Here is a 23,313-nt window from a genome sequence, read left to right as displayed (position 1 = left end):
TAGCTAATGCTAGCAAGCTAACACATTCAACTATGATGGTGAACATGGTAAACATTATACCTCCTAAACATCAGCATGTTAGCATCGTCATTGTCACTGAGTGACATCACCATCCAGATCTAACCGGCTAGCATGGCTATAATCACAGCTGATGTCTTCAAAGGTCAGACAGTCACCTTCTCTTTCTGCTGCACATTTTGCAGAACTGGTTTGCAGATCTGAAACCTGAGTCAAAGCTTTGTGACACCTTGCTCAATGGTTCAGGGCAGTGTTACTCATCTTCAACCAGCAACCTGCAGTAAACATGGGAGTCAGTGAGCATTGCAGCAACGTGGTTTATTCAGAGGGGTTATTTCCATCTCGTTAAAATAATAATTTAAAAAAATACAAACTAAAGGAAGCATTGAACAGAAGCAGGAGCAGAGTTTAAACAGTTCTTCATCAGTTTGTTTGATGTTCAAGTCGCAGTGAGGCTGTGAGATGGAGGGACGGTGTGTTCAGGTACCGGCAGACAAATATCCATCAGCTGTCACCACCACAGACCGAACAGATCCACGGCAGCAGCTCCCGACTCGTCACTCCGTGAAACTCATAGCACAAACGTTTCCTCCAGAAAAATACAAACTACTAATAAATACATGAAAGACTGATGAATAACACTGCAGGGCCTCAAAAAGGTCAGTTTACCTGAAGCCACCAGACGACACCTGATGATACTGATGAAACTGTTCACAGCACTCTGACGTGGCAGGAATGGAGGATCATTTTAGCCAGAAAGAAATCAAATGTGAAAATAAATTATTAAGACAAATAAGTAACATGAATGACCATGAAAAAAGGTGAAATTTTAAAAGAAAATGGCAGAAATCTATCACTTTACATTATTTTACTTATCTTAACTGTAAATAAAGAAACTAAATATCTAAATGACAACGTACTCTGTAACAAAAAATGAAATTTACAAACCTGAAATCAAAAAATCTTCAATAAAAATGTTCAAATTTAAATCGTCCTTTGTGAAAACCTTTTTTTTTTTTTTGGTACATTTCAATTTAGTTTTCAAATGTAAGCTTCTGAGTAGCTTTATGATCATTTATCACGTTTTGCATCTTTTATTACACTTTTATGTTTTCTTTCAATTTAAAAATTTAAATTTGAGAATTTGAGGCTGGCGACCTGCCCAGGGTGTCCCCTGCCTTCACCCGAGAGACGGTTGGGATAGGCTCCAGCCCCCCGTGACCCTGCAAAGTATATGTATAGATAATGGATGGACTTATGTTTTTAATTCTAACATTTCAAAACTGAACCAGAGTAAAAATAAAATACACTATTAAATGTATTATTTCTAATCTTTAAAAATAAATCATTGTTTATAACTGACCATTTCTCAATGACATTTAACTGTAGTCTGATTAAACTCTGCCTTGTAATAATTATTTGTCATTTTCTCTTATAACTTGAATGTCTCCTTCTCATTTCTGGCTGAAATTGCCCTCAAAAGAAAAGTCTGATTTTTAATTCAAGAAACTGTAATAAAGTAAAGACAGGACTTAATCGCCTTTGTGTACAACTTGTTCTGGAGATGTGAGGTCACATGACCTTCATCACATTCAGCTGATTATTATTAAGTCAAATAACATTTTGTTTCATATATTTTTGTCCCGTTTGAGAAAAGCATCACTATGACATCATCAGCAGATCGATGACATCACTGAGTGACTCAGTGTTCTGCCTGATGATTTGTCAGCACTAACCACTCAGTGTAGCTGACTGCTGCCGTTCTCCTGTAAAAACTTTAACAGGGTCTAAAAGTCCTGGAAAACCCTGGAAAGGTTTGAAATAATATAAAATTCAATGCCTGAAAATCAGTTTTAAATCGCTTTAAATGTAGTGATTTGTGTCTGATTCTGGAGAAGACAATAAAATCCACATTCAGAATGTTCTGCAAAATACAAAATTCTTATTTCAGTTTCCATGTGCGAGTCATCCTTCCTTTCCTCAACTGGAGAAACATTTAGTTTGATTTCTGTTTCAGGCGAAGTGGTTGGTTGTGGCTCTCTGTGCACATCGTAGTCACATGTATAACTGAAGGGATCGTTATTGAAGATGTGATCATATTAAAAACCAAATCTCAGCTGAAGTCATCAGATGCTTTTTAACTGGATTTCAGACTCACTCACAGTTTGTGTCTGCAGTCACCACAGGGAGGCGCCAGATCCACCAAAAACACAAATCTGCAGGATCGACGCTTTAAAACAAGCCTGACTGATCAGCTGATCAATGACACCTTCAATCAATCAGTCTGTCTGTAAATCAATTCATCAGGATGGGGTCATGTTTCACAGTTAAGAGAAGTACAGTTTATTTAATGACATCGCACGCACGCACGCACGCACACACACGCAGTCCAGTGTTTGTAGATGGAGGAGGCGGGGCCTGAGAGGACAGGTGTGTCATTTGTCAAAGAGGATGTGGCACAGAGAACACAGCAGAAGCATTCTGGTCCAGTTCAGTCCCAGTAGTCTGCTGGTCTCTCCTCATGCCCACGGCCCTCCTGCTGAGTTCTGGAAGGTTTAAACCCGGTCCACCTGGCCCGGACCAACCGGTCCAGACCTGCAGGTTCAGTCTAGGTCTGACGTACAGCCCTGAACATACACCTGCTCACCTGCTCACAGGATACAGTCTGATCCAGTTTTACATCTAACAATAAATAAATCCAACCTGAGGTTCCAGATTTAAAAACTGATTCTTTAAATACAACAAATCCAGACCAGCTTCCAAAATCTGGCATGTTAGACCGTAGATGGTAGATAAAAACACATCCTCACACGTTTAACAGGCAGCAGACTGGTGAGGTCCTGGTCCCGATACAACTAGGACTCTTTTTCTGTTGTTGGGGGGACTGACCCTCTAATACTGTCAACAGGTGTGACACAGTGAAACCTTCAGGCACAGCTGGGTCAAGCCAGTCAAGACCAGTTGGTCCTGCGTCAGCTGGTCTGGTCTGACTGACATGGTCAGGTGCTGTATAAACCGGTCTGGTCCTCCGTGTCTGGTAAACGTTTTTGGTCCTGGTCAAACGTGGAGGCGAGAATATCGGAGTTTCCACCTCCTGGATCGGACTTTGAAGAAGAAGAAGAGGAGCATGAGGAAGAGGCAGGAGCAGATGTACAGGACCACACACAGACTCATGTCCACACTATTAAAACCAAGACCCAAAATCCAAACACCTCCTCCTGCTGCTCCTCCGCCCTCACCTCCCCCTCCCAGACCCAACACCTGCCCCCTCTCCTCCCCCCTCTGAGCCTGGTGTCCGGGTCGAGTCTCCGGGTGCTCATCAGCTTTCCTCTGCGGCTCCTTCCTCTCTCCTGCTCCTCCTCCTCCTCCTCCTTGGTGCTCCTTCTGGGGAAGGCTGGTCTGTACAGGATCAGGATTAGGAGAGGGTGCAGGGATCCGTGGGGGAGTCAGCGAGTATTTGGGGGACAGGTTGGAGGCTCCGTAGTGTTGCCGGAGGAAGAGGAGGACGTTTTCATGATTCCAGACGTGGACACCATTCTTCTCCTCGTGGCAGGAGGAGCAGAGGGAGGGGCTCGGCCACGGTGCTTTAGGGAAGAGGGGGTCGTCGCTCAGAGAGCCTGAGGAGGAGGAAGAGGGAAGAACATAAGAACCATGTTGTTGTCTTCCTTCTATTTGGGGGATAATCATACTCACAGTTTCAGAACTATAGTTCCCATGGAGACGTAAACAGGAAGTAAACAGGAAGTGTTGCCATGGATTACATACATTTAGTCACAGTGTCGCCACTGAACTAGCTGTTAGCAGCTCCTGTTAGCAGCTCCTACCAACCTGCTAACAGATGGCATGTTACCTTTCAAGTTGTGTGTGCGTGTGTGTGTGTCTGTTTGTGTGTGTGTGTGTGTGTGTCTGTGTACCAGCCAGTCTGTAGTTAACCCTGTTGTGTTGGTCCCACAGCCACAGGATCTGGTCCTCTTTGTTCTGGACTCGCTCCATACTGACAGCGGCGGCCTGTTCAAAGTGTCGGCCACACTGCTGGCAGCCAAAGAACGTCCTGATGTACCGACGCATCACCTGCAGCACCGGCGCAGCCTCGCCCTCCAGACCTGCAAGAGGCAGGCAGATAACACAGGTGTGTACAGCAGGGGGCGACTCCACTGGTTGTATGTCAGAAAATGATCCAACTTGTCAGGTGATTTCTGACCTCCGTCAATATTTCCCTGATGGGTTTATGGTCTCAGTCACGAGTTTCAGGTCTTCAACACAACATGACGCTCACGCTCACGTTGTGAATTATGATCTCATTAGAGTAAAACAGACCATAAAGCAGAGGACGCTCTAGACTGCTAGGCATGTCCTCAGGTTCAGTGTGTGTGTGTGTGTGTGTGTGTGTACCTGTGTTTTCCAGTGCAGTGGGCGTGGCATCATGTTGGACGGTCAGGACGTGAAACAGAGTCCAGAGGGCACATGGATAACCTCGAAGCCCCGCCCTGCTGCCCTGGCAACCAACCCAGCGAAGCTCCGCCCCAAGGAACACACCTGAGATCTGGACAGGAAACAGGAGATCAGCCGCTGCTCTGTGTGTACTTGTTCTGTACGTACGTGTGTGTGTGTGTGTGTGTGTGTGTGTGTGTGTGTGTGTGTCTCACCCTCATCTTGTTGTCCACCAGGTCTAGGATGGCCTGGTACGGGATTCGCTGTAGCGGCAGACTGATCAGCCAATCAGAGAGCGTCTCCATCAGCTTCACGACAGAACCTCCTCCTGGATACACCTGCACAGGTAGACAGAGAGTCGGAGGGATCACCTGTCGTCAGGCCTGCAGAGGGGATGCGGCTGACTGACACACTTGGTGTGTATCTGTGTACTTCGCTGACCTGGTTCCAATCAGCTGATCTCTCAAACATGTTAACATGAAACCTGGTCTCTGCAATCAGATTTAGGATTACACAAATCTGGTTTTGACAGATTTCCTTCCTGTGCAGACAGGAAGTAACAGCCACAGTCACACTAGAGCAGCAGATGAAAGAGGAAACGAGATCTTCACAAAAACAGAAAGTCAACTGTTCTGAGACATTCATGCTGCCTGCCTGCCGGTCTGTCCGTCCGTCCGTCCGTCATTCCTTCCGTCCGGGACGTCCAGCCAGTGTTTGACTCCTGTCCTCAGATCACTTAAGTGGCTCCTGATAACTTACAGGAGCCGGGTCAGACACTGGTCTCTGAACTGGACTGTGAAGTGACCCTGGTGAAGGTGCATTCATTGACCGTGGGCTCACTCTCTGATCATAGAAGATGAAGCTGTTCTCAGACCTGCTACCAGCCAGAGCCTTCACCCGTCTGTCTGTCTCTTTGTCTGTTTGGTATTTTTTAGTTTAACAGAAAGATTTATACATTACAGTGATGGAGCCATGTGTCATGGATCAGGTGTTTCGGGCTGGCTCTGGTCCTGGTTCAGAGGGTCCACGCATGTTCTCGTAGACACCGGACGTGTCTGAAGTCACTCGTATGTACATAACAGAACATATGAATACAAACCCATAACAGGGTTTACTGTATGCAAACACCAAGGATGCTTACAGCCCTTCACCCCTCCCCCCTCTGGGCAGATCTGATCACAACCTGGTTCATCTGCTACCTGCTTACATACCTTTGGTGAGTAAACAACAGCCAACCATCAGGTATGTGAAGACATGGTCAGAGGAGTCCAGTATGGCACTGAGGGACTGTTTTGACACCACCGACTGGGACGTGTTGTGCAGTCCTCACGGGGAGGACATCGACAGTTTGACAACATGAATCACAGACTACATTAACTTTTGTGTGGATGACACTGTGCCGACCAGAAAGGTACGCTGTTTCCCAAATAACAAACCCTGGGTGTCCCCTGAACTGAAAACCCTACTGAATGAGAAGAAAAGGGTTTGGGGATAGAACTGAACTGAAGAGGGTGTGGAGGGAGCTGAAGAGAGAGATCAGGAGAGGCAAGGAGAGCCACAGGAGGAAGCTGGAGGAGCGCCTGCTGGGGAACAACGTCAGAAAGGTTTGGAGGGGCCTGAAAACCTGATGGCATCAGATCCAGACTGATCAGAGACTGTGCAGATCAGCTCTGGGGGGTTGTTCAGCACATCTTCAACATGAGGCTCATTCTGGAGAGAGTTCCAGTCCTCTGGAAAACCTCCTGTGTGGTTCCAGTGCCAAAGACTGTGCATCCCAGGGAGCCCAACCACTTCGGGCCGGTAGCCTTAACTTCCCACCTGATGAAAACTCTGGAGAGGATTATACTCAACCATCCACTCTTTATCACCTGGTGGGCAGCGAGCTGGACCCCCTACAGTTCTCATATCAGCCAGGCATTGGTGTGAAAGACGCCATCATCTACCTGCTCCATCGCTCTCTTTCCCACCTGGAGAGACCTGGTAGCACAGTGAGGATTGTGTTTTTTTACTTCTCCAGTGCTTTCAACACGATCCAGCCATCACTGCTGAGGGGGGAGCTGGAAGGAGCCGGAGTAGACTGTCACCTGGCTGCATGGACCATCGACTCCCTCACCAACAGACCCCAGTATGTGAGGCTTCAGGACTGTGTGTCAATGTGGTAGTCTGCAGAACCGGGGCTCCACAGGGCTCTGTCCTCTCTCCTTTCCTCTTCACCCTCTACACATCGGACTTCAGACACAACACAACCAGCTGCCCCCTCCAGAAGTTCTCTGATGATACAGCCATCGGTGGATGTGTATCACAGGGGAACGATTTGAATACAGGGAAGTCATTGCTAACTTTGTCCACTGGTGTGGACTGAACCACCTGCACATCAATGCCGGCAAGACCAAGGAGATGGTGATTGACTTCCACAGGAAAAGAACCACAGACTACACCGGTGAGCATCCAGGGATCTGACATTGAGATATTGGGAAGTACAAATACCTGGGTGTCCACCTAAAAAATAAACTGGACTGGTCCACCAACACAGATGTCCTGTACAAGAAGGACCAAAGTCGTATCCATCTGCTGAGAAGACTGAGGTCCTCTGGAGTCTGTAGGACATTCCTGAGGACTTTCTATGACTCTGTGGTTGACTCTGCAGTCTTTTACTCAGTGGTCTGCTGGGGCTGTGGAAGCTCTGAGAGGGACAGAAAGAGACCTTGTTTTGTCCTGGACTGTCCTCTGGACACCACTGAGGATGTAGGTGAGAGGAGGATGTTAGCTGACATCCATCATGGACAACCCCTCCCACCCCCTGCATGACACAGTGGGGGCCCTCAGCAGCTCCTTCAGTAACAGACTGCTGCATCCACCCTGTAAGAAGGAACTACCACAGGTCCTTCATACCATCAGCTGAGTTCAACTCCAGCACCACTTCAGACTGTGTTCATGTTGTTTCTGATATAATCTGTCATTCATGCCAACATTCGCTCATATCCTTTACAGTTTTGTATTACATTTTTTTTAAACTGTTTTCTATATTTTATTCTTCTGTGCAACAGTATTAACACTATTTATTATTATATTATTATTAATCTGAAGGCAGCATTCATTCTTTCCACAGTTATCGTGGCAATGTCTATTTTATATATTTTTTCTATTTTTTTCTTTTTGTAGTCGCTGTATAATGTGTACATATATATAGATATATATATAGTCAACTTTTATTTTTGTTTTTTGAATTTCTTTATCTCTGTTGCTATTTCTTTTTCCAACTGCTATTACCTGCTGCTGTAATACCCAAATTTCCCCAGCTGGGGATAAATAAAGTGTTAAAGCTTATGTTCAGGCACTAGATTTACCGTCCAGAGTCGTTTCCTGTCTGGATGCTGAATGTAAACTCACACTCACAGACGAGACACCGAAGCTCTCGTTACCTTTGCAACCAAAGTGACAAAGTCCTTAAAGATCTTCAGCTCCTCCCCCTCCAGGGTATTATGGGTAGCCAGCTCGACTCTCAGCAGGTAGTGGAGGGCTGACTCCAGATCAGCCGTGTACACCTTCGACCTGCAGAGAGACAGGTAATCCGATGACCCTCCCACTCTGCAAACTGAACTGAGCCGAGCCGAGCCGAGCCGGTCTAAACAAATCTCTGACCTGTCGAAGTCCCTCCAGGGCTCTGTGCTCTGTTTGTCTGGAAGCGCCCCCATCTGACCACCGCTGGAACTGCTGCCCCACTTCGACCTGCGCTGAACTCCTGGTAACGTCCGCAACAAGGAGGAGAAGAAGAAACGCAGCTTCTTCTGACTGAAGAAGAAGAAGATGAAGAAGACGGTGAAGAAGAAGAAGGTGAAAAAAACCTGTCCACATCATTCAGCATGAAGGCTGCCTTCACACACCTGCAGGTTACCCACCTGCACCACTGCGCAGGTCCGTGAGTGTGTGTTTACTCACACATGCAGGTGTGTGTGTGTGAGAGTTTGTGTGTGTGTGACTGTGTGTGTGACTGTGTGTGTGTCTGTGTGTGTGTGTATTTACTTACACGTGCAGGTGTGTGTGTGTGTATTTACTTACACGTGCAGGTGTGCGTGTGTGTGTGTATTTACTTACACGTGCAGGTGTGTGTGTGTGTGTGTGTATGTGTGTGTATTTACTTACACGTGCAGGTGTGCGTGTGTTCCATTAGGGTGAAGCAGGTAGATGGACGGGAAGGTTGTGATTTTCAGAGCGTCCAGCAGGGGGAGATCAGAGCTCAGAGCTCTCTTTACCTCCACACCTGAGTATAGCAGCAGGTCCAGGATCACCTGAGGGACAGGGACGGACAGACAGACAGTTAGATCCTCTGCTCTGACGTTCAGGTTGAACTCAATTGTCCTCTCTCATTGTCCCACCTCTCGTCCTACGTAGGAGTCCGGTTCTTCTATGATGATGGCAGTGTAGTGGTCTGACCTTTGACCTAAGACAGGGAGCAGCTCCACAGAGCTACAGACAGACAGTTACAGAGACAGACAGAATGTGAGTGAGTGTGTGTGTGTGTGTGTGTGTGTCTGTGAGTGTGTGTGTGTGTGTGAGAGTGTGTGAGAGTGTGTGAGAGTGTGTGAGAGTGTGTGAGAGTGTGTGTGTGGCTTCTGGTTCGTTGTGGTTCTTTCTGGTTCTGGTACCTGAATGGTTCCAGTGGGGGGCAGTGATCAGGCCAGTCCAGCTTGGTGTGGTTCTGCAGGATGTTGACCATCAGCTGTCTCACTGACTGAATCTCTCTGTCTGCACCTGGAGACAGACAGACGGACAGACAGTGAGACAGACAGACAGACAGACAGACAGACAGGCAGACAGGCAGAAAGACAGACAGACAGACGAACAGACAGACAGACAGACAGGCAGAAAGACAGACAGACAGACGAACAGACAGACAGACAGACAGGCAGGCAGACAGACAGGCAGACAGACAGTTACAGACAGACAGACAGTTTGATGTTGATCAGAAACGTAATCAATCACAGATCAATTCGACTCGATGTTTTCAAACTGATCAAAGTTCAGCTTCTCTGTTTGACTCCAGGTCAGAGGTCAGGAACGATTGACGATACAGAATAGTCAACAATCTTGTGATTGGACAGCTGGAGAGTGAGGCAGACGAGGTCCAGCTGGTCCATGTCCGCGTCTCACTCTCTGTTTCTGAGCCTGATCAGACGCTGAAAACATCTCGATAAAGAGTTCAACCATCAGCGAGGACTCCTCAGCGCAGCAGTCAGTGAAGACGAACGAGGTGGAGCTCCTCGGTCCTCTGACAGCTCTGGACTCTGGAGGACGACAGGAGGAGTCCTGCAGTCCAGCCAGCGAGCTGCTCGGGCGGAGAAGATGGAGCAGGACAATGATCTGATCCTGCAGAACAGCTGAACTATGGATTGGTTGTCAGGGGTTAGCAAGCTAATCAAAGACTCTCAGGACGGACTGGACCTCCTCCACCTGTGGGGAGCGTCAGATATGGGGGGACACCAGTTCATGGTCTCTGAGGTGTGGCCCGGTCTGGATTCTAGGTCCAAACTTTGAGAAAACCTGTTTCATGTGCTGCTGCAGGTGTTTATTTGTCAGGCTGGAGGTGTGAGACAGGTAGTGCGAGCGTGTGTCTCACCTCTGTAGGTCGTCCCTCTGTCCGTCTCTGGACTGTGAGCCCGAAAATACTGAAGACAAACAGATCAATAAAGTTATTCCACACAACTGCACGCTGTGGTGGTACCATGTAGTACTGATAGACTCAGTAGAGAGTACTAGTACTCAGCAGGTAGTACAGCAGGTGACGTACTTTGAATGTTGGGTAGAACTTGATGCCGTACTCTTTACACACGTCAAAGTTTTCCTCCTGAGCACAGTCCAACACCGCCACCCCCACCGCCTGCTGCCAGTCTGAGAGACAGACAGGAAGAGAGAGAGAGACGGGGAGGGAGAGAGAGACAGGCAGGGAGAGAGAGAGAAAGAGACAGACAGAGACAGAGAGAGAGAGACAGAGAGAGACAGAGAGAGAGACAGACAGGCAGGGAGAGAGAGACAGGGAGAGAGAGAGACAGAGAGAGACAGACAGAGAGAGACAGACAGAGAGACAGGGGAGAGAGAGAGACAGAGAGAGAGAGAGACAGAGAGACAGAGAGAGACAGAGAGAGAGAGAGACAGAGAGAGACAGACAGAGAGAGAGGGACAGAGAGAGAGAGAGAGACAGACAGACAGGGACAGTATGTATGTGTATTGGGAACTGTAATGCAGAAGTGTCTTTTTGACACACCTGGTTTCAACAGGTGTTACTAAGACAACAGAAGAAGAACACAGCAGCTTCCTGTCAGCTGACAACAGGAAACAGAAGAAGGTCTGAAGAGTCCTGATTCAGTTCGTCTCCTCTTCATATAACAGTGGACAAATTAATAGAAACACCTGTCAGTATTGTGTGTGTGTGTGTGTGTGTGTGTGTGTTGTCTCCCAGCTCTCTGTCTGCCAGGATTTGGGGGAGCATCAGGGGGTCTTTGTCTCTGACATGTCCTTTGACCCCGACAGCAGGTCCACATAAAGAGTGTGTGTGTGTGTGTGTGTGTGTGTGTGTGTGTGTGTGTGTGTGTGTGTGTGTTTGTTAGACAGGCAGCTGGTCTCCAGTCACATTATTCCCCAGAGAGTTGGAGGCAGATGGAGACAAAGACAGCAGGCTGATTCCCACAGGTTGTTGTTCTGTGTGTGTGTGTGTGTGTGTGTGTGTGTGTGTGTGTGTGAGTCATCAGGTTTTAGCACATTATGGAAATATAAACAAACATTGGAAACTTTTCTATAAATGATCTCACACACACACGCACACACACACACACACACACACAGGTTGCTGCCATTTAAAAAGAGAAAATGTGAACAGCTGACAAACTAAACATCAGATGTTTGATCTCTTTGCCTGAAAGATTTCAACCGATGACGTCAGCACGCGTTCACCTGCTCGCAGCTCTGACTCTGCTGTTAGCTAACTGAGCTAACTCACCTGGCAGCTTTCACAGCTGCGGCTCTTTTTATTCTCTGTGATGTCTAACCAGTCTCTTTTGATTCTTTTGACTTCCTGGAACAGGTGTTGTTGCTCAGACACCTGGATGAACTGAAGTGTCACCTGTCTGTTGTCTGGAAACACGAGCTCATTTCTGCGTTCGTACCTGTGAGCCTCATCAAGCTAACTGGCGCTAATCTCATCTGTCTGATCGGCTCAGTGTGATGATGGTGGATCAGAAGAATCGATCAAATAATGTCGTCATCTTCTTTACTTCCGCTGATCAGCCTGTTGAAAGTCTAACAATCCATGTTGGCTAAAACATTAACACACAGAGACCAACAACAGCTAGCTTAGCCGGGAGCGGTTAGATGAAAGCTGCAGTAATAAATGTTCGCTCAGATAAACATGAGTCGAGGCTCATCAGGTGTCGTTAGTTTGTTTAAAGTGTTTAAAGCACTCTGCCTTCTTGCACGGAGTCACTCAGAATTTCATTCAAAATCTGCTACTTTTCAGATGCTTCTAACAGTTTAAACCATGTCAGTAACTGCGAGTCACGCGACGCGAAGGTGAGATTTTACTCTAATTACCTGTTGATTGTTAGCTTGTATGGATGCCGAACTAAAGGGGGGGTACATGGAACCAGAAAACACTCCGAGTTACAGGTGAAGGATTATCGTCGTGTTGGCTTTTAACCTGGACTTCATTAACTATAATGTTTTGAATGGAGTTTGGTGTCTTCAAAGAAGACGAGGACCCCAAACGAGCGACCTTGCTGCGGTACCTTTGACGTCCTGTGCTAGAGCCTTCCATGTGCTGGAGTACTGGATGCAGTGTCCACACCAGGAGGAGAAGAACTGGACCAGCCAGGCCGAGGACGAGTTTCTGACGGTGGGCTTCAAGCTGCTGCTGCTCAGGATGACTAGCGGGTCCTCCTCCGTGTACAGGCGGGCTGCGGCTCCCAGACACCCGGGGACGAGCCAGACGACGACCGCCGCTTTAAACCAGAACCGGAACATCCCTGCCGTCCGGGGAGAGACGCGCCGAGAACAGGATGTTAGAGAGCTGGTGAGTTTCTCCCGAGAACAAACGGAGAGCCCCGGGGAGACATGAGAGCAGCCGCTCCGCTAACAGCTCCGGCTGTTCACTGCAGAGACCAGGACAGAAGACAGACGTCCCACTCTGAACGGTTCCCACAAACCACAGAAGGTCGAACACAACACAGGAAATACAAAATAAATATATTTATAAAATAGCATCGATGTCAGTTATTAAGAAATGAACTTGATAAGGAACCATTGAACGAGACGATCGCTGATGGTCACGGTTCTACCGCGGCTCAGTTTTAACTATCGAGCAATTCTTGTTTTCATGGACGATCTTTGTCCGCGCAGACTGACGCAGGACTGACGTCACTGGCCGTGCTGCTTTCACATTTGCTCGAAGATCTCAGCTTTGAATTGGAAATTAACGTTACAGTCACCCAATCAAGGCTACATTTTCTGAAGAAAATTAAAATGTCATTTCATTTGCTAATATTGTAGACTGTTTAAAGTTTTCTTTTCAAGTAATAAACGGGAGTGGGAAGGCATGGGAGTCTTGGAGCAGTTGAAGTGTCATTTGCAGTTTAAAAGCTGGGAGCAGCTAAAAAGCAGCTGCGTTAAAAGCCAATGAGAGCAGATAAACTGTCATTTGAGAAGTAAGAGCTGAACGCTGTTGAAATGTCAGGTTATAAGAAAGAGGTAAAAGCAGCTGAAATGTCATTTGATCAGTCAAGCAGTTAAACAGTGAGTCATTGAAAAACAGGGCCAACAGCTAACATGCTGGTAAAAAATAAGCATTTGAAAACAAACAATTCAACAAATGTGAAGAACAAAGTTCACAGGAACGAATAAATAATGAAGAATTAACTCATGTGGGTTTAAATGCAACTTTTCTTTCAAGGAAATTAATCTGGAAATAAACAATGACTGGTGAACTCAACACAACCAAATTAACTAACTACAGCTAAGAACTCTTTTTACGTTCTTTTTTCTTAGTGCCAAACATTTTTGTTTTCAGAAAATGTCAAGGAAACTTAGGAAAATAAATAAACTGAAGTGTTAACAAAAACCTGATGATGCTTATTTGTCTGCTCTCTCTCTCCCTTTGTTTTGTTTTGACAAGAGAGTGGACCCTTTTGTCCTCAAACACTGCGAAGTGTTTTGTGTTTCCCATTTTATAATTTCTTATTTTCATCCACTCGGTCTGTTTTCCTACGGTCCCTGAACGTCGCAGCGCTCTCTCCTGCCCCCTGCAGGCGGCTCGGCCGCTCATGAATCTTCCGTGTTTGTGTTTCACTGGAAAAACTTTATCAATAGAATATTAATATTATCTCCAGATCAACCGCCAGTTCATACGGAAGTGACGTCATATCTCACTCTGTTCGGATTAACTGTTTTTTGTCCGGCTGCAGTTTAAATTTAAAATTTGCGTCCTGTTTCCATAGCAACGGAGCAGCTCGACACCAGAGGACACAGCAAACACAGGTGATTGTTACCTGTCGTGACGTGAACTGTTTTTTTGTAGCTGAACGGCGGAATAAAGCGTCTCTGAGCGGCGGAACACCGAGTTTCTGGCTGTGAAACACTTTGTGGACATTTTGTCATCCAGGTTTGTTTTTTCACCTGTAACAAAACTTCACAACTCAAGGTCCACTTACCTGTCACCCTTTTCCGCTGTATCACATGGCCTTCATCATTTGAGTTCAGCAGCTGTTCGTTTCATCATCATCTCATTTCTGAAAGTTTAAATCTCCACGACGGATCAGAGGCTGCGGAGCAGGAAGTGGACTTTCAGTTGGTTGTGGTTTCCTGCTTTGTCTCCACGTTTAACCATCGTTTCCACCGCAGTACACACCTGCAGTACCTGCTCTTCATCACCAGTCTTCATCATCAGTCACAGAGGAAGCATGTCTTCACCGAGGCTGGGCGTGGTCAGAGACTCCATGCTGACCAATCCACTGCTCATCAAGGTAAACAAGACACTGCGTGAACACACAAAACCACTTCCTGCCACACGAACAGGTCACAGCAAACAAAGAGAAACTACACCTTCCACTGATGGAGCTGCAGGTCTCTGATGGAGCTGCAGGTTTCTGGTGGAGCTGCAGGTCTCTGATAGAGCTGCAGGTCTCTGGTGGAGCTGCAGGTCTCTGGTGGAGCTGCAGCCTCCACACGGCTCTTCTGTCACTTCCTGTAACTGGTTGACAATGATGACGTCTGTTTTTTGTGACATCTTAATGGACGTCGGTCTCGGTCTCCGCTGAGTGTAAAACCTCATGGTGAACACTAGAGGGCAGCACAGACTCAGACTGAAAGTTACAGATGTGTGAAGCGTGGGGAAATTTTGTTTTTTGAAGGTGGTTCAGACTTCAGACCAGGATCTGATGTAGTCACTAGTTCAGGAGCAACCCCTCTTTCCTCTCTCAGGCATGCACAGTTTATTTACTGGATTATCGCTGCCGGCTTTTACTGTTTGGAACTTGGACCGCTGGGTGCACCTCCACCAACTATCACATCCTTTAGTATGACAACACCTGATGACACTGGTGTCACCGTCAACAAAACCAAGTCCAGCTTCCGGTGCACCTCTCACGAACCAGGAGAACCAACACGAGTCGAACCGAAGGTCCGACAGAAGCCCGAGTCCAGCTGCACCTCCAACCTGAAACTGTTCTGTCAAAGGTAGTGAAAGACCCGAGAGGTTCACCTGGTTCACGCAGTGCGGCTGCATTTGATACGATTGATCACTCAATCAATCGACCTGATCAGTCAGACCTGAGTCTCTCATCGCTGACCTGGTTTTGTTCAGTGTCAGAGAGAACATCTGTGAATCTTTGAACGAGGTGGTTCCTGCCGCGAAACTTCCTGTTTCTCTCACATCAACACCTGGATGAGAAAAGGTTTTTCAGAGGAAATGTGCAGACGTGGGAAACGTTTTAGAGCATTTTTAACGATGGTGACATGCTGATACCTGCTGTTACCATGGCCACGCTGCAGTGAGGTCACATCACCTGTGCTGGCTCCGGGTACCTGTATCTCAGAGAGCTCTGACGTCACTACGAAGCCTTCCATAACTGACAGCCTGGTGTATCAGCGACGGCTTCAGGTCTTCCACTGACCTTGTTCCCTGAAGTGTGGACCTCCCCCCACAGAGCCATCCTTTTCACTTTGCTGGTTTCAGTGTTGATGTGTCACTGTGATCAAACGGCTTTTGATTGTTTTAATTGATTCATTTGATTGATGACTTTAGCTGCCTCTTTGCATTAAACATGTGATGCCAATAAAGTTATTATTATCACTATTATTCATCATCCAATCAATATCCAATAATGGATCATTACTCCTCCCAGTTAATGTTCAGCAGCTTCATTCAGACAACAACTGAGACACAACAAGCCCTAACGAGCAGAATCCAATTAACTGAGATAACATACAGACAAGTGGTCCACAGACAGACAGACAGACAGACAGGCAGACAGACAGACAGACAGAGAGACAGACAGAGAGACAGAGACAGACAGACAGAGAGACAGACAGACAGACAGACAGAGAGACAGACAGACAGAGAGACAGACACAAACAGACAGAGAGACAGACAGACAGAGAGACAGACAGAGAGACAGAGAGACAGACAGACAGACAGTCAGACAGAGAGACAGACAGACAGACAGACAGACAGTTCAAGGACGTTCAAGTTGTGTCTGTGTGTCAGCAGAAGTCACAGAGTCCCTGAAGGCACCACTGAAAAAGTTCTCCGTCATCGTGTGGAGAACGTGTTGCGACAGCTGACGGTGTTCCTGCAGATGTTCTCTGAAAGCAGGACGGTGTGAGTGTTCATGATGATGTCCTCCCTCCTGTGTGCAGGCGCCCCTGGGTCACAGCAGGTCCAGAGGTCTGTCAGGTCCTGGTCCAGATGTCACCTCCAGAACCAGCAGTAGCCCGCTCAGAGGCGGAGGCGTGGCAGAGGGTAAGCCCCGCCCACTGTAAACAACAACAAAAACACATGCAGCTGTGAACACTCGTATCTGCAGTGCTGCAAAGTAACCAAGTAGAAGCTGGGGGCCACAGGTGTGTATGTGGGGGCGCAGGGAACGCAAGAACAAACCAATCGAGAACGAGGAACTCAGACATCCTGTCAGGTGACAGGAAGAAAACACACGAAATCCAAGAGGCTTATTCACTAATTAACTAATGAAAGAGGCAGGAGAACATCGAGGCATGAGAGGAATTTCAAAATAAAACAGGAAACACACTTAACAAAACAGCAACATCATAAAAGCACAGGAACACAAGACAGATACGAGGTTCTCACAGGACGGCCACGCTGCAAACATACCATCACATACAGTATGACTCACACACACACACACACACACACACACTCAGACTGACACACAGACTGTGTGTGTGTGTCAGTGTGTGTGAGTGACAGCTGTGATTGTTGCCTGAGGGTCTGTTTCCTTCATGCAAACAAACTGTGACAGCTGACCGCTGTTAAACCTGAAACACACACACACACACACACACACACACACACACAGCAGACTGTGTGTGTGTGTGTGTGTGTGTTCTTCTACCTGTTTTTCTGCTGAATTTGTTTCTGACCTGCTGCTCCGGTATGAGTATCCAGACCTCTAAGATGCTCTGGATCAGGTCTGATCAGGTCTGATCAGGTCTGGATCAGGTCTGATCAGGTCTGATCAGGTCTGGATCAGGTCTGAACAGGTCTGATCAGGTCTGGATCTGGTCTGATCAGGTCTGGATCAGGTCTGGATCAGGTCTGATCAGGTCTGATCAGGTCTGGATCTGGTCTGATCAGGTCTGGATCAGGTGTGGATCAGGTCTGATCAGGTCTGGATCAGGTCTGAACAGGTCTGATCAGGTCTGATCAGGTCTGGATCAGGTCTGAACAGGTCTGATCAGGTCTGGATCTGGTCTGATCAAGTCTGGATCAGGTGTGGATCAGGTCTGATCAGGTCTGATCAGGTCTGGATCAGGTCTGATCGTGTTGCTCTGCTGTGTTTTTATCTTTATTTTGAGTCTTTTTATTCTTTCGTGTTTCTTTCTTTTCTTTCTCGTCTTGTTGAAAGCTGCTGCTTCTCCTTCAGGTTTCAGCTTCAGTATTCAGCTGTTTGAATTTTCTTTTATTACATTTATTTTTGTATATTACTTGAATTTTTCAGCTTCTTGCCTTTGAGAGCTTTTTGTGGGCTTTGATTTGTCAGCAGCAGTGGACAGAGACAGGAAGTGTGTTGAAATCCTCCAGATATTTACCGCTGATCAATCCTTAACGCAGATTAAAAATACTCCCATAGAGCTGAGTGGGGAGTAGTGAGGCATGCTGGGAGATGTAGTCTCTGACGGTCCTGTGCTGTGTCAGTTCTGTCCGGTTGGAGGGTTCAGTCAGGATGTGGAGAATCTGCTCGACCGACCGCTCCTGACTTCGTGTCTCTGAACCGGGACGCGGTGAAGTCCGGTCAGGTGACGTCCAAAGAGCTGAGTCGGTACCGGGCCCAGGAGGGCGGGGCCAGGACGCGGAAACCGGCCCCCAAACGTCAGACAGGTGGGGCTTCAGGGAGCCCAGGGGTGCCCGACATCACGTTTGGAGTCACAACCAGGTCAGAGGAACCTCCACAGAGCTGATGATTGATTGACGGTGATTGATGAACTAAACGATGTCTCCATCAGGGCGCCGTCTCCTCTGTCGGACCTCCTCTCTCATCAGTACGCTCGCCGCTGGCTGGACCAACAGCTGAGCAGGAACCAAACCAGCAACCAGAAACAGCTGCAGAGGGTGAGAGAGAGAGAGCGTGAAGCTCGAACACCCACGGCCTGCTGGCTGCGTGTGTGAGTGTGTGTGTCTGTGCATGTGTGTGTGAGCGTGTGTATTTGTGCATGTGTGTGAGTGTGTGTGTCTGTGCATGTGTGTGTGAGCGTGTGTGTTTGCATGTGTGTGAGTGTGTGTGTCTGTGCATGTGTGTGTGAGTGTGTGTGTGTGTGAGTGTGTGTGTTTGCATGTGTGTGAGTGTGTGTGTCTGTGCATGTGTGTGTGAGTGTGTGTGTTTGTGCATGTGTGTGAGTGTGTGTGTTTGTGCATGTGTGTGAGTGTGTGTGTCTGTGCATGTGTGTGAGTGTGTGTGTTTGGGTGGTTTAAATCATATATTTACATACTTGTGTTTTCTTCATAGTTAACTGAGTGAAAAGAGGTCGAACATGTTCTGAGTGGAGAATCCTGTTACTCCTGTGATATAGTGATAGAAACTCTGTGTGTGTGTGTGTGTGTGTGTGTGTGTGTGTGTGAATGTGTGTGTGTGTGCGTGTGTGTGTGTGTGTGTGTGTGTGTGTGTGTGTGTGTGTGTGTGTGTGTGTGTGTGTGTGTGTGCGTGTACGTGTGTGTGTGTGCAGGTGAAACCAGGTTGTATTCCAGACACCAGGACCAGCCTGTTGAGGAGGAGCAGAGCTCTACCAGCTCTACCTGTCACACAGACTCCATCCAAGCTGCCTCCTTTCACACAGGTAAGAACACCTGTTCATAAGATAAGAGAAGAGAAGAGAAGAGAAGAGAAGACTTATTAAACCCCAGATTGGGAAATTTGAGTGTTACAGGCAGCAGCAATAGCAGTAGGAAATAAAATGTGTGTATGTGTGTGTGTGTGTGTGTGTGTGTGTGTGTGTGTGCATTTATATATATTTATAAAACAGAAAGGTGAATTCTGGCAATCTGATTGGCTGTTAACTGTGATATAATGAGCATATATCATGCCTACCTTTTCACAGCAGATCACATCGCGACCACGGACCCCTCCCCGAGGCTATAATGATCACAGGATCTGTCACTGATTGAACTGATTGATTGACAGTTTACAATCCTTCACATTATTTATTAACGACACTCGTTAAGGCAAGTCATTCAGCTTTTAAAGTCATGATATTCGTTGAGGTTTTAGGTGGATTCTTCTGGACCACTCACTCATAGTTAACTGCGGGGGGGGGTCTCGCATGTTTACGTTACCGGTCTGATTGACAGAGAAGCAACAACGTCTCCATGACAACAAACTGTTAGATAGCAAAAAGTTGCTGCTGTGTTTTGACGACGTTAACAAATTCACATGTTTAAGGTTAACTTCCAGTTAACAGGGGTAGAGCTGACTGAGCAGAAAAACAGGCGAGGACTGGACGACATGCAGAGCTACGTATGGAGAGGAGGGACAGAGGGGCTGTTTTATTGGATAATATGTCATTCTATTTCATTAAAAACTACAAATTAAATTATTGTGTATTCTTCTTCCATATTGCCATTATTGGTAACCGTTTTTTAAAAACAATACATCACTCCAGTCCGCCAGCTAGTCCCAGAACCAACATCTCCTCTCTTCTGCCCCCTGCTGGTCATAACACAGATCAGACTGTTAGCTGTGTTAGCATCACCTTCTCGCTCCGTCTCATGCAGCTGATAGACGAAGGACCTCTTCCTTTGTCTCACCTTCTTGTCTTTGTCTTCGTCCTCTCCTGCCGCCACCCGTGCCGACCACAGCAACAGACAAACAAACAAACACACGATCTCCTCTCTCCTCCTCCTCAGGTTCAGCCTGCTCTGGACACCTTCAGGGACCAGGAGGCTCGTCTCCGGGCGTTCAGGGCTCGTCAGTCAGAATCTGCGTCCGGGGGAGGAGTTCGGGGTCTGGGAACATGTGTTGTAGACGGACCGGAGGAGGAAACACACTGAGCCGCTGTCACAACACGTCAACATCAATACAAATAAAAAGAACGAAGCATCGTGTTGTTCTTCATCTGATTCTATGTTTTCCACCAAAACACTCTCTGCTCGTTAATATCTGTCAAAATCAGCAAATTAATACACAGTTTAATACATTTAAATATGGGATTTAAAGGCAGTTTAACTGTGGCAAAGTTAGTCACTTTGCTAAGCTAGTTAGCTTTAGAAGGAGCTTGACTGTTTTTCTCCATCAGAGAATTTATCTGATCGAGTTTAGTTTAATCTTGAGAAACAAACTGAATTACCAAGATCATGATGGACATTTTTCAACAATAGCAGCTAAGTACATTTAGCCTTAGCTAAGCTAGCCATGGCTATCTCTCCAGCTAGCTTTAACCTGTTCCAGTGTTTTAGCTTAGCTCTGACAGAGATGTGACTTACTGTGGTTCAGGTTGTAGATCTGTATGGTTCATTACAGACTGCAGCACCGACCCCCGAACAGCATCATTACAGGGGGGTCCACAGAGTTCATTACAGGGGGGTCCACAGAGTTCAATGCTTTAGTAGTGTATGTGCTAAGGGACACCATCAGGAGCTGCAGCAGTGACGACTATTTGTTTTTAGGGGGCGATTTTAACTGTACAGAGAATCCAGAGGTGGACAGAAACCACCAGGAGCCTCATCCTGCTTCATCACGCAGGTTTAAACAGCTGACTGCAGCTCACGAGCTCTCAGACGTGTGGAGGGGTTTTTATCACCACCACAGGCAGTACACCTGGAGTCACTGTAAAGACAATGTGATATCCCTGGCCAGGCTGGACCGCCTCTACTCTTTTAAACATCAGGTGAACATTTTTAGCAGTTGTCACATAAACCCAGTGGGCCTCTCAGATCACTCTCTTGTCTTTTGCTCTGTTTTTATAAAAAATGTCCGGTTGCAGAGTGCATACTGGCACTTTAACACCGCCCTGCTTCAGGACAAGGCTTTTAGAGCAGCCTTTGAGTGTTTCTGGTTCGCCCACAAATCATGTAAATCTGACTTTGCCAGCATCCAACAGTGGTGGGATTTTGGCAAAGTCCAGATCAAGCAGCTGTGTCAACAGTTCACTCGTAATGTCACTAGAGACATAGCCAGATCTATGAGGGACCTGGAGACTCAGCTGGTAGAACTGCAGAGTTTAGCTGATTCTACAGGAGATCGAGGGCTCTTAAGTTCCCTCAAATCTAAAAAGTCGGCTGTTGCCAACCTGCTGGGTGTGGCAGCACAGGGGGCTCTGGTCAGGTCACGGTTTCTCAACATCTCACAGATGGATGCCCCCTCTAGGTTCTTCTTTGCTCTGGAAAGGAAAAACGGCCAGAGAAAGATCATCCACTCTCTGCGATCCAACAACGGCTCTGCAATCTCAGGTTCCTCTGAGATCAGGAAGTTCGCAGTAGGGTTCTACAAAGACCTGTTCAAGAGTGAACTGAGGACTGAAAACCCTGAGGTGTGCAGCAGCTTCTTCTCTGGTCTTCCTCAGGTGGACGCTGAGGCCAACGAAGAACTGGAGGCCCCTTTATCCCTCAGTGAGATGTACACTGCTCTGATGGGATTGCAGAGTGGCAGAGCTCCTGGTCTGGACGGTCTCCCTGTCGATTTTTATAAATCTTTCTGGTCTGTGTTGCGGGAAGACCTGTTGGAGGTGGTCTCAAGCAGCCTGGAGAGTGGACGGCTGCCTCTGAGCTGCAGGAGGGCGGTCATCACCTTACTGCCCAAGAAAGGAGACCTGCAGGAAATCAAGAACTGGAGACCGGTTTCTCTGCTCTGCACGGACTATAAGATACTGTCCAAGGCCCTGGCCACCAGACTCAGAGAGGTGATGGCCTCTGTCATCCACCCTGACCAGACCTACTGTGTTCCCGGCAGGCTCATAAGTGACAATGTCACTTTAATTCGGGACGTTTTGGAGGTCTCTGGCTCATTGGTTGTAGACACTGGTCTTATTTCCATAGACCAGGAAAAGGCTTTTGACCGGGTTGAACACCAGTATCTATGGCAAACTCTAGCTGCCTTTGGGTTCAGCCCAGGTTTCATAGCCAAGATCCAGGTTCTGTACAGTGACATTGCGAGTGTTCTGAAAATTAATGGAGGTCTGAGTGCTCCTTTTGGTGTTGGGAGGGGGGTCAGACAGGGCTGCTCTATGTCCGGCATGCTCTACTCATTAGCCATCGAGCCCCTTCTGCACAAACTGAGACGTGATCTGAGTGGCGTTCGTTTCCCTGACTGTGACGTCTCTTTCAAACTGTCAGCCTACGCTGATGACGTCATCATCCTGGTCAACACACAAAAAGATATTGATCTGTTGGTGAACAACGCTGACCTGTTCAGTTCCATATCCTCTGCCAAAGTAAACTGGGGAAAGAGTGAGGCGGTCATGGTGGGGGATAGGCTGGGGGATCGGCTCAGGCTACCCGGGGGCTTGGTCTGGAAGAAAGGAGGACTGAAATATCTGGGAGTCTTTCTGGGTAACGACGCATTTTTACAGAAAAACTGGGATCATGTTTTAGAAAAGGTCAAAGGTCGTCTCACAAAATGGAAGTGGATTCTAAAAAAAACATCATACAGAGGTCGCGTTTTAGTCGTCAATAACCTGGTTTCTTCTGCTCTGTGGCACCGGTTGGCCTGCATCGATCCCCCAGCTTCACTTATGTCAAACATCCAACGACTGTTAGTGGACTTCTTTTGGGACAGGTTGCACTGGGTACCACAGAGCGTCCTGTTTCTCCCTAAGGAGGAAGGTGGGCAGGGCCTGATCCATCTGGCCAGTAGGGGTGCTGCCTTCCGGATCCAGTTTATTCAGAGACTGATCACTGGACCTACAGACCTGGTGTGGAGACCCACATCCTGCTGCATCCTCAGGCGGTGTGGTGGTCTAGGACTGGGTCTGTCTCTGTTTTTAATGGACCCCAGTAAGCTGAACATTTCATCTCTGCCAGCCTTTTACAGGAGTGTCTTTTCAGTGTGGACTTTGCTGAGAAAGCAGAGGCAGCAGCAGGCGGACTCTCTTTACTGGCTTCTGCAAGAACCAGTACTGTTTGGAGGACATTTAACCAGTCCGAGCTGGGGTGGA

At 47.4% G+C, this 23,313-nt stretch overlaps 2 protein-coding genes across 5 annotated transcripts; one reads left to right on the top strand and one right to left on the bottom strand.

The window, feature by feature from the left end:
* Positions 1-319: 319 nt before the first annotated feature.
* Positions 320-14,663, bottom strand: qsox2 (quiescin Q6 sulfhydryl oxidase 2). Of its 4 annotated transcripts, XM_041937343.1 has the most exons (14): positions 14,536-14,663; positions 14,145-14,444; positions 12,228-12,590; positions 10,238-10,338; positions 10,067-10,115; positions 9,096-9,201; positions 8,826-8,916; positions 8,593-8,738; positions 8,092-8,241; positions 7,872-8,001; positions 4,665-4,787; positions 4,411-4,561; positions 3,933-4,121; positions 320-3,635 (listed from the first exon to the last, which is right to left on the bottom strand). In XM_041937343.1, the coding sequence occupies exons 3-14, from the start codon at positions 12,460-12,462 to the stop codon at positions 3,076-3,078; spliced, it is 2,031 nt and encodes a 676-aa protein (XP_041793277.1). In that variant the 5' UTR covers positions 12,463-12,590; positions 14,145-14,444; positions 14,536-14,663; the 3' UTR covers positions 320-3,075. The 4 variants fall into 4 exon arrangements, with proteins under 4 accessions (XP_041793277.1, XP_041793278.1, XP_041793276.1 ...); XM_041937344.1 differs by having other exon boundaries at positions 12,228-12,625; positions 14,145-14,610; XM_041937342.1 differs by having other exon boundaries at positions 14,145-14,610.
* Positions 14,022-20,212, top strand: cfap77 (cilia and flagella associated protein 77). The gene is made up of 6 exons (XM_041937228.1): positions 14,022-14,456; positions 16,351-16,453; positions 17,867-18,104; positions 18,175-18,280; positions 18,892-19,002; positions 20,069-20,212. The coding sequence occupies exons 1-6, from the start codon at positions 14,394-14,396 to the stop codon at positions 20,210-20,212; spliced, it is 765 nt and encodes a 254-aa protein (XP_041793162.1). The 5' UTR covers positions 14,022-14,393.
* The last annotated feature ends 3,101 nt before the right edge of the window (positions 20,213-23,313 follow it).

Source organism: Chelmon rostratus, chromosome 5, assembly GCF_017976325.1.
Source record: "Chelmon rostratus isolate fCheRos1 chromosome 5, fCheRos1.pri, whole genome shotgun sequence".
NCBI lineage: Eukaryota > Metazoa > Chordata > Actinopteri > Chaetodontiformes > Chaetodontidae > Chelmon > Chelmon rostratus.
Note: the sequence above shows the minus strand (reverse complement) of the source record. Positions and strands in the feature narration are given on the sequence as shown.

Coding starts and splice junctions, on each gene's coding strand:
- cfap77 (XM_041937228.1), top strand. CDS start 14,394: ATGTCTTCACCGAGGCTGGGCGTGGTCAGAGACTCCATGCTGACCAAT. Junction 14,457..16,350: donor CCAATCCACTGCTCATCAAG/GTAAACAAGACA, acceptor TCCTGTGTGCAG/GCGCCCCTGGGTCACAGCAG. Junction 19,003..20,068: donor AGCTGCCTCCTTTCACACAG/GTAAGAACACCT, acceptor CCTCCTCCTCAG/GTTCAGCCTGCTCTGGACAC.
- qsox2 (XM_041937343.1), bottom strand. CDS start 12,462: ATGTTCCGGTTCTGGTTTAAAGCGGCGGTCGTCGTCTGGCTCGTCCCC. Junction 10,339..12,227: donor TCTAGCACAGGACGTCAAAG/GTACCGCAGCAA, acceptor TCTGTCTCTCAG/ACTGGCAGCAGGCGGTGGGG. Junction 3,636..3,932: donor GGTTAACTACAGACTGGCTG/GTACACAGACAC, acceptor CCTCCTCCTCAG/GCTCTCTGAGCGACGACCCC.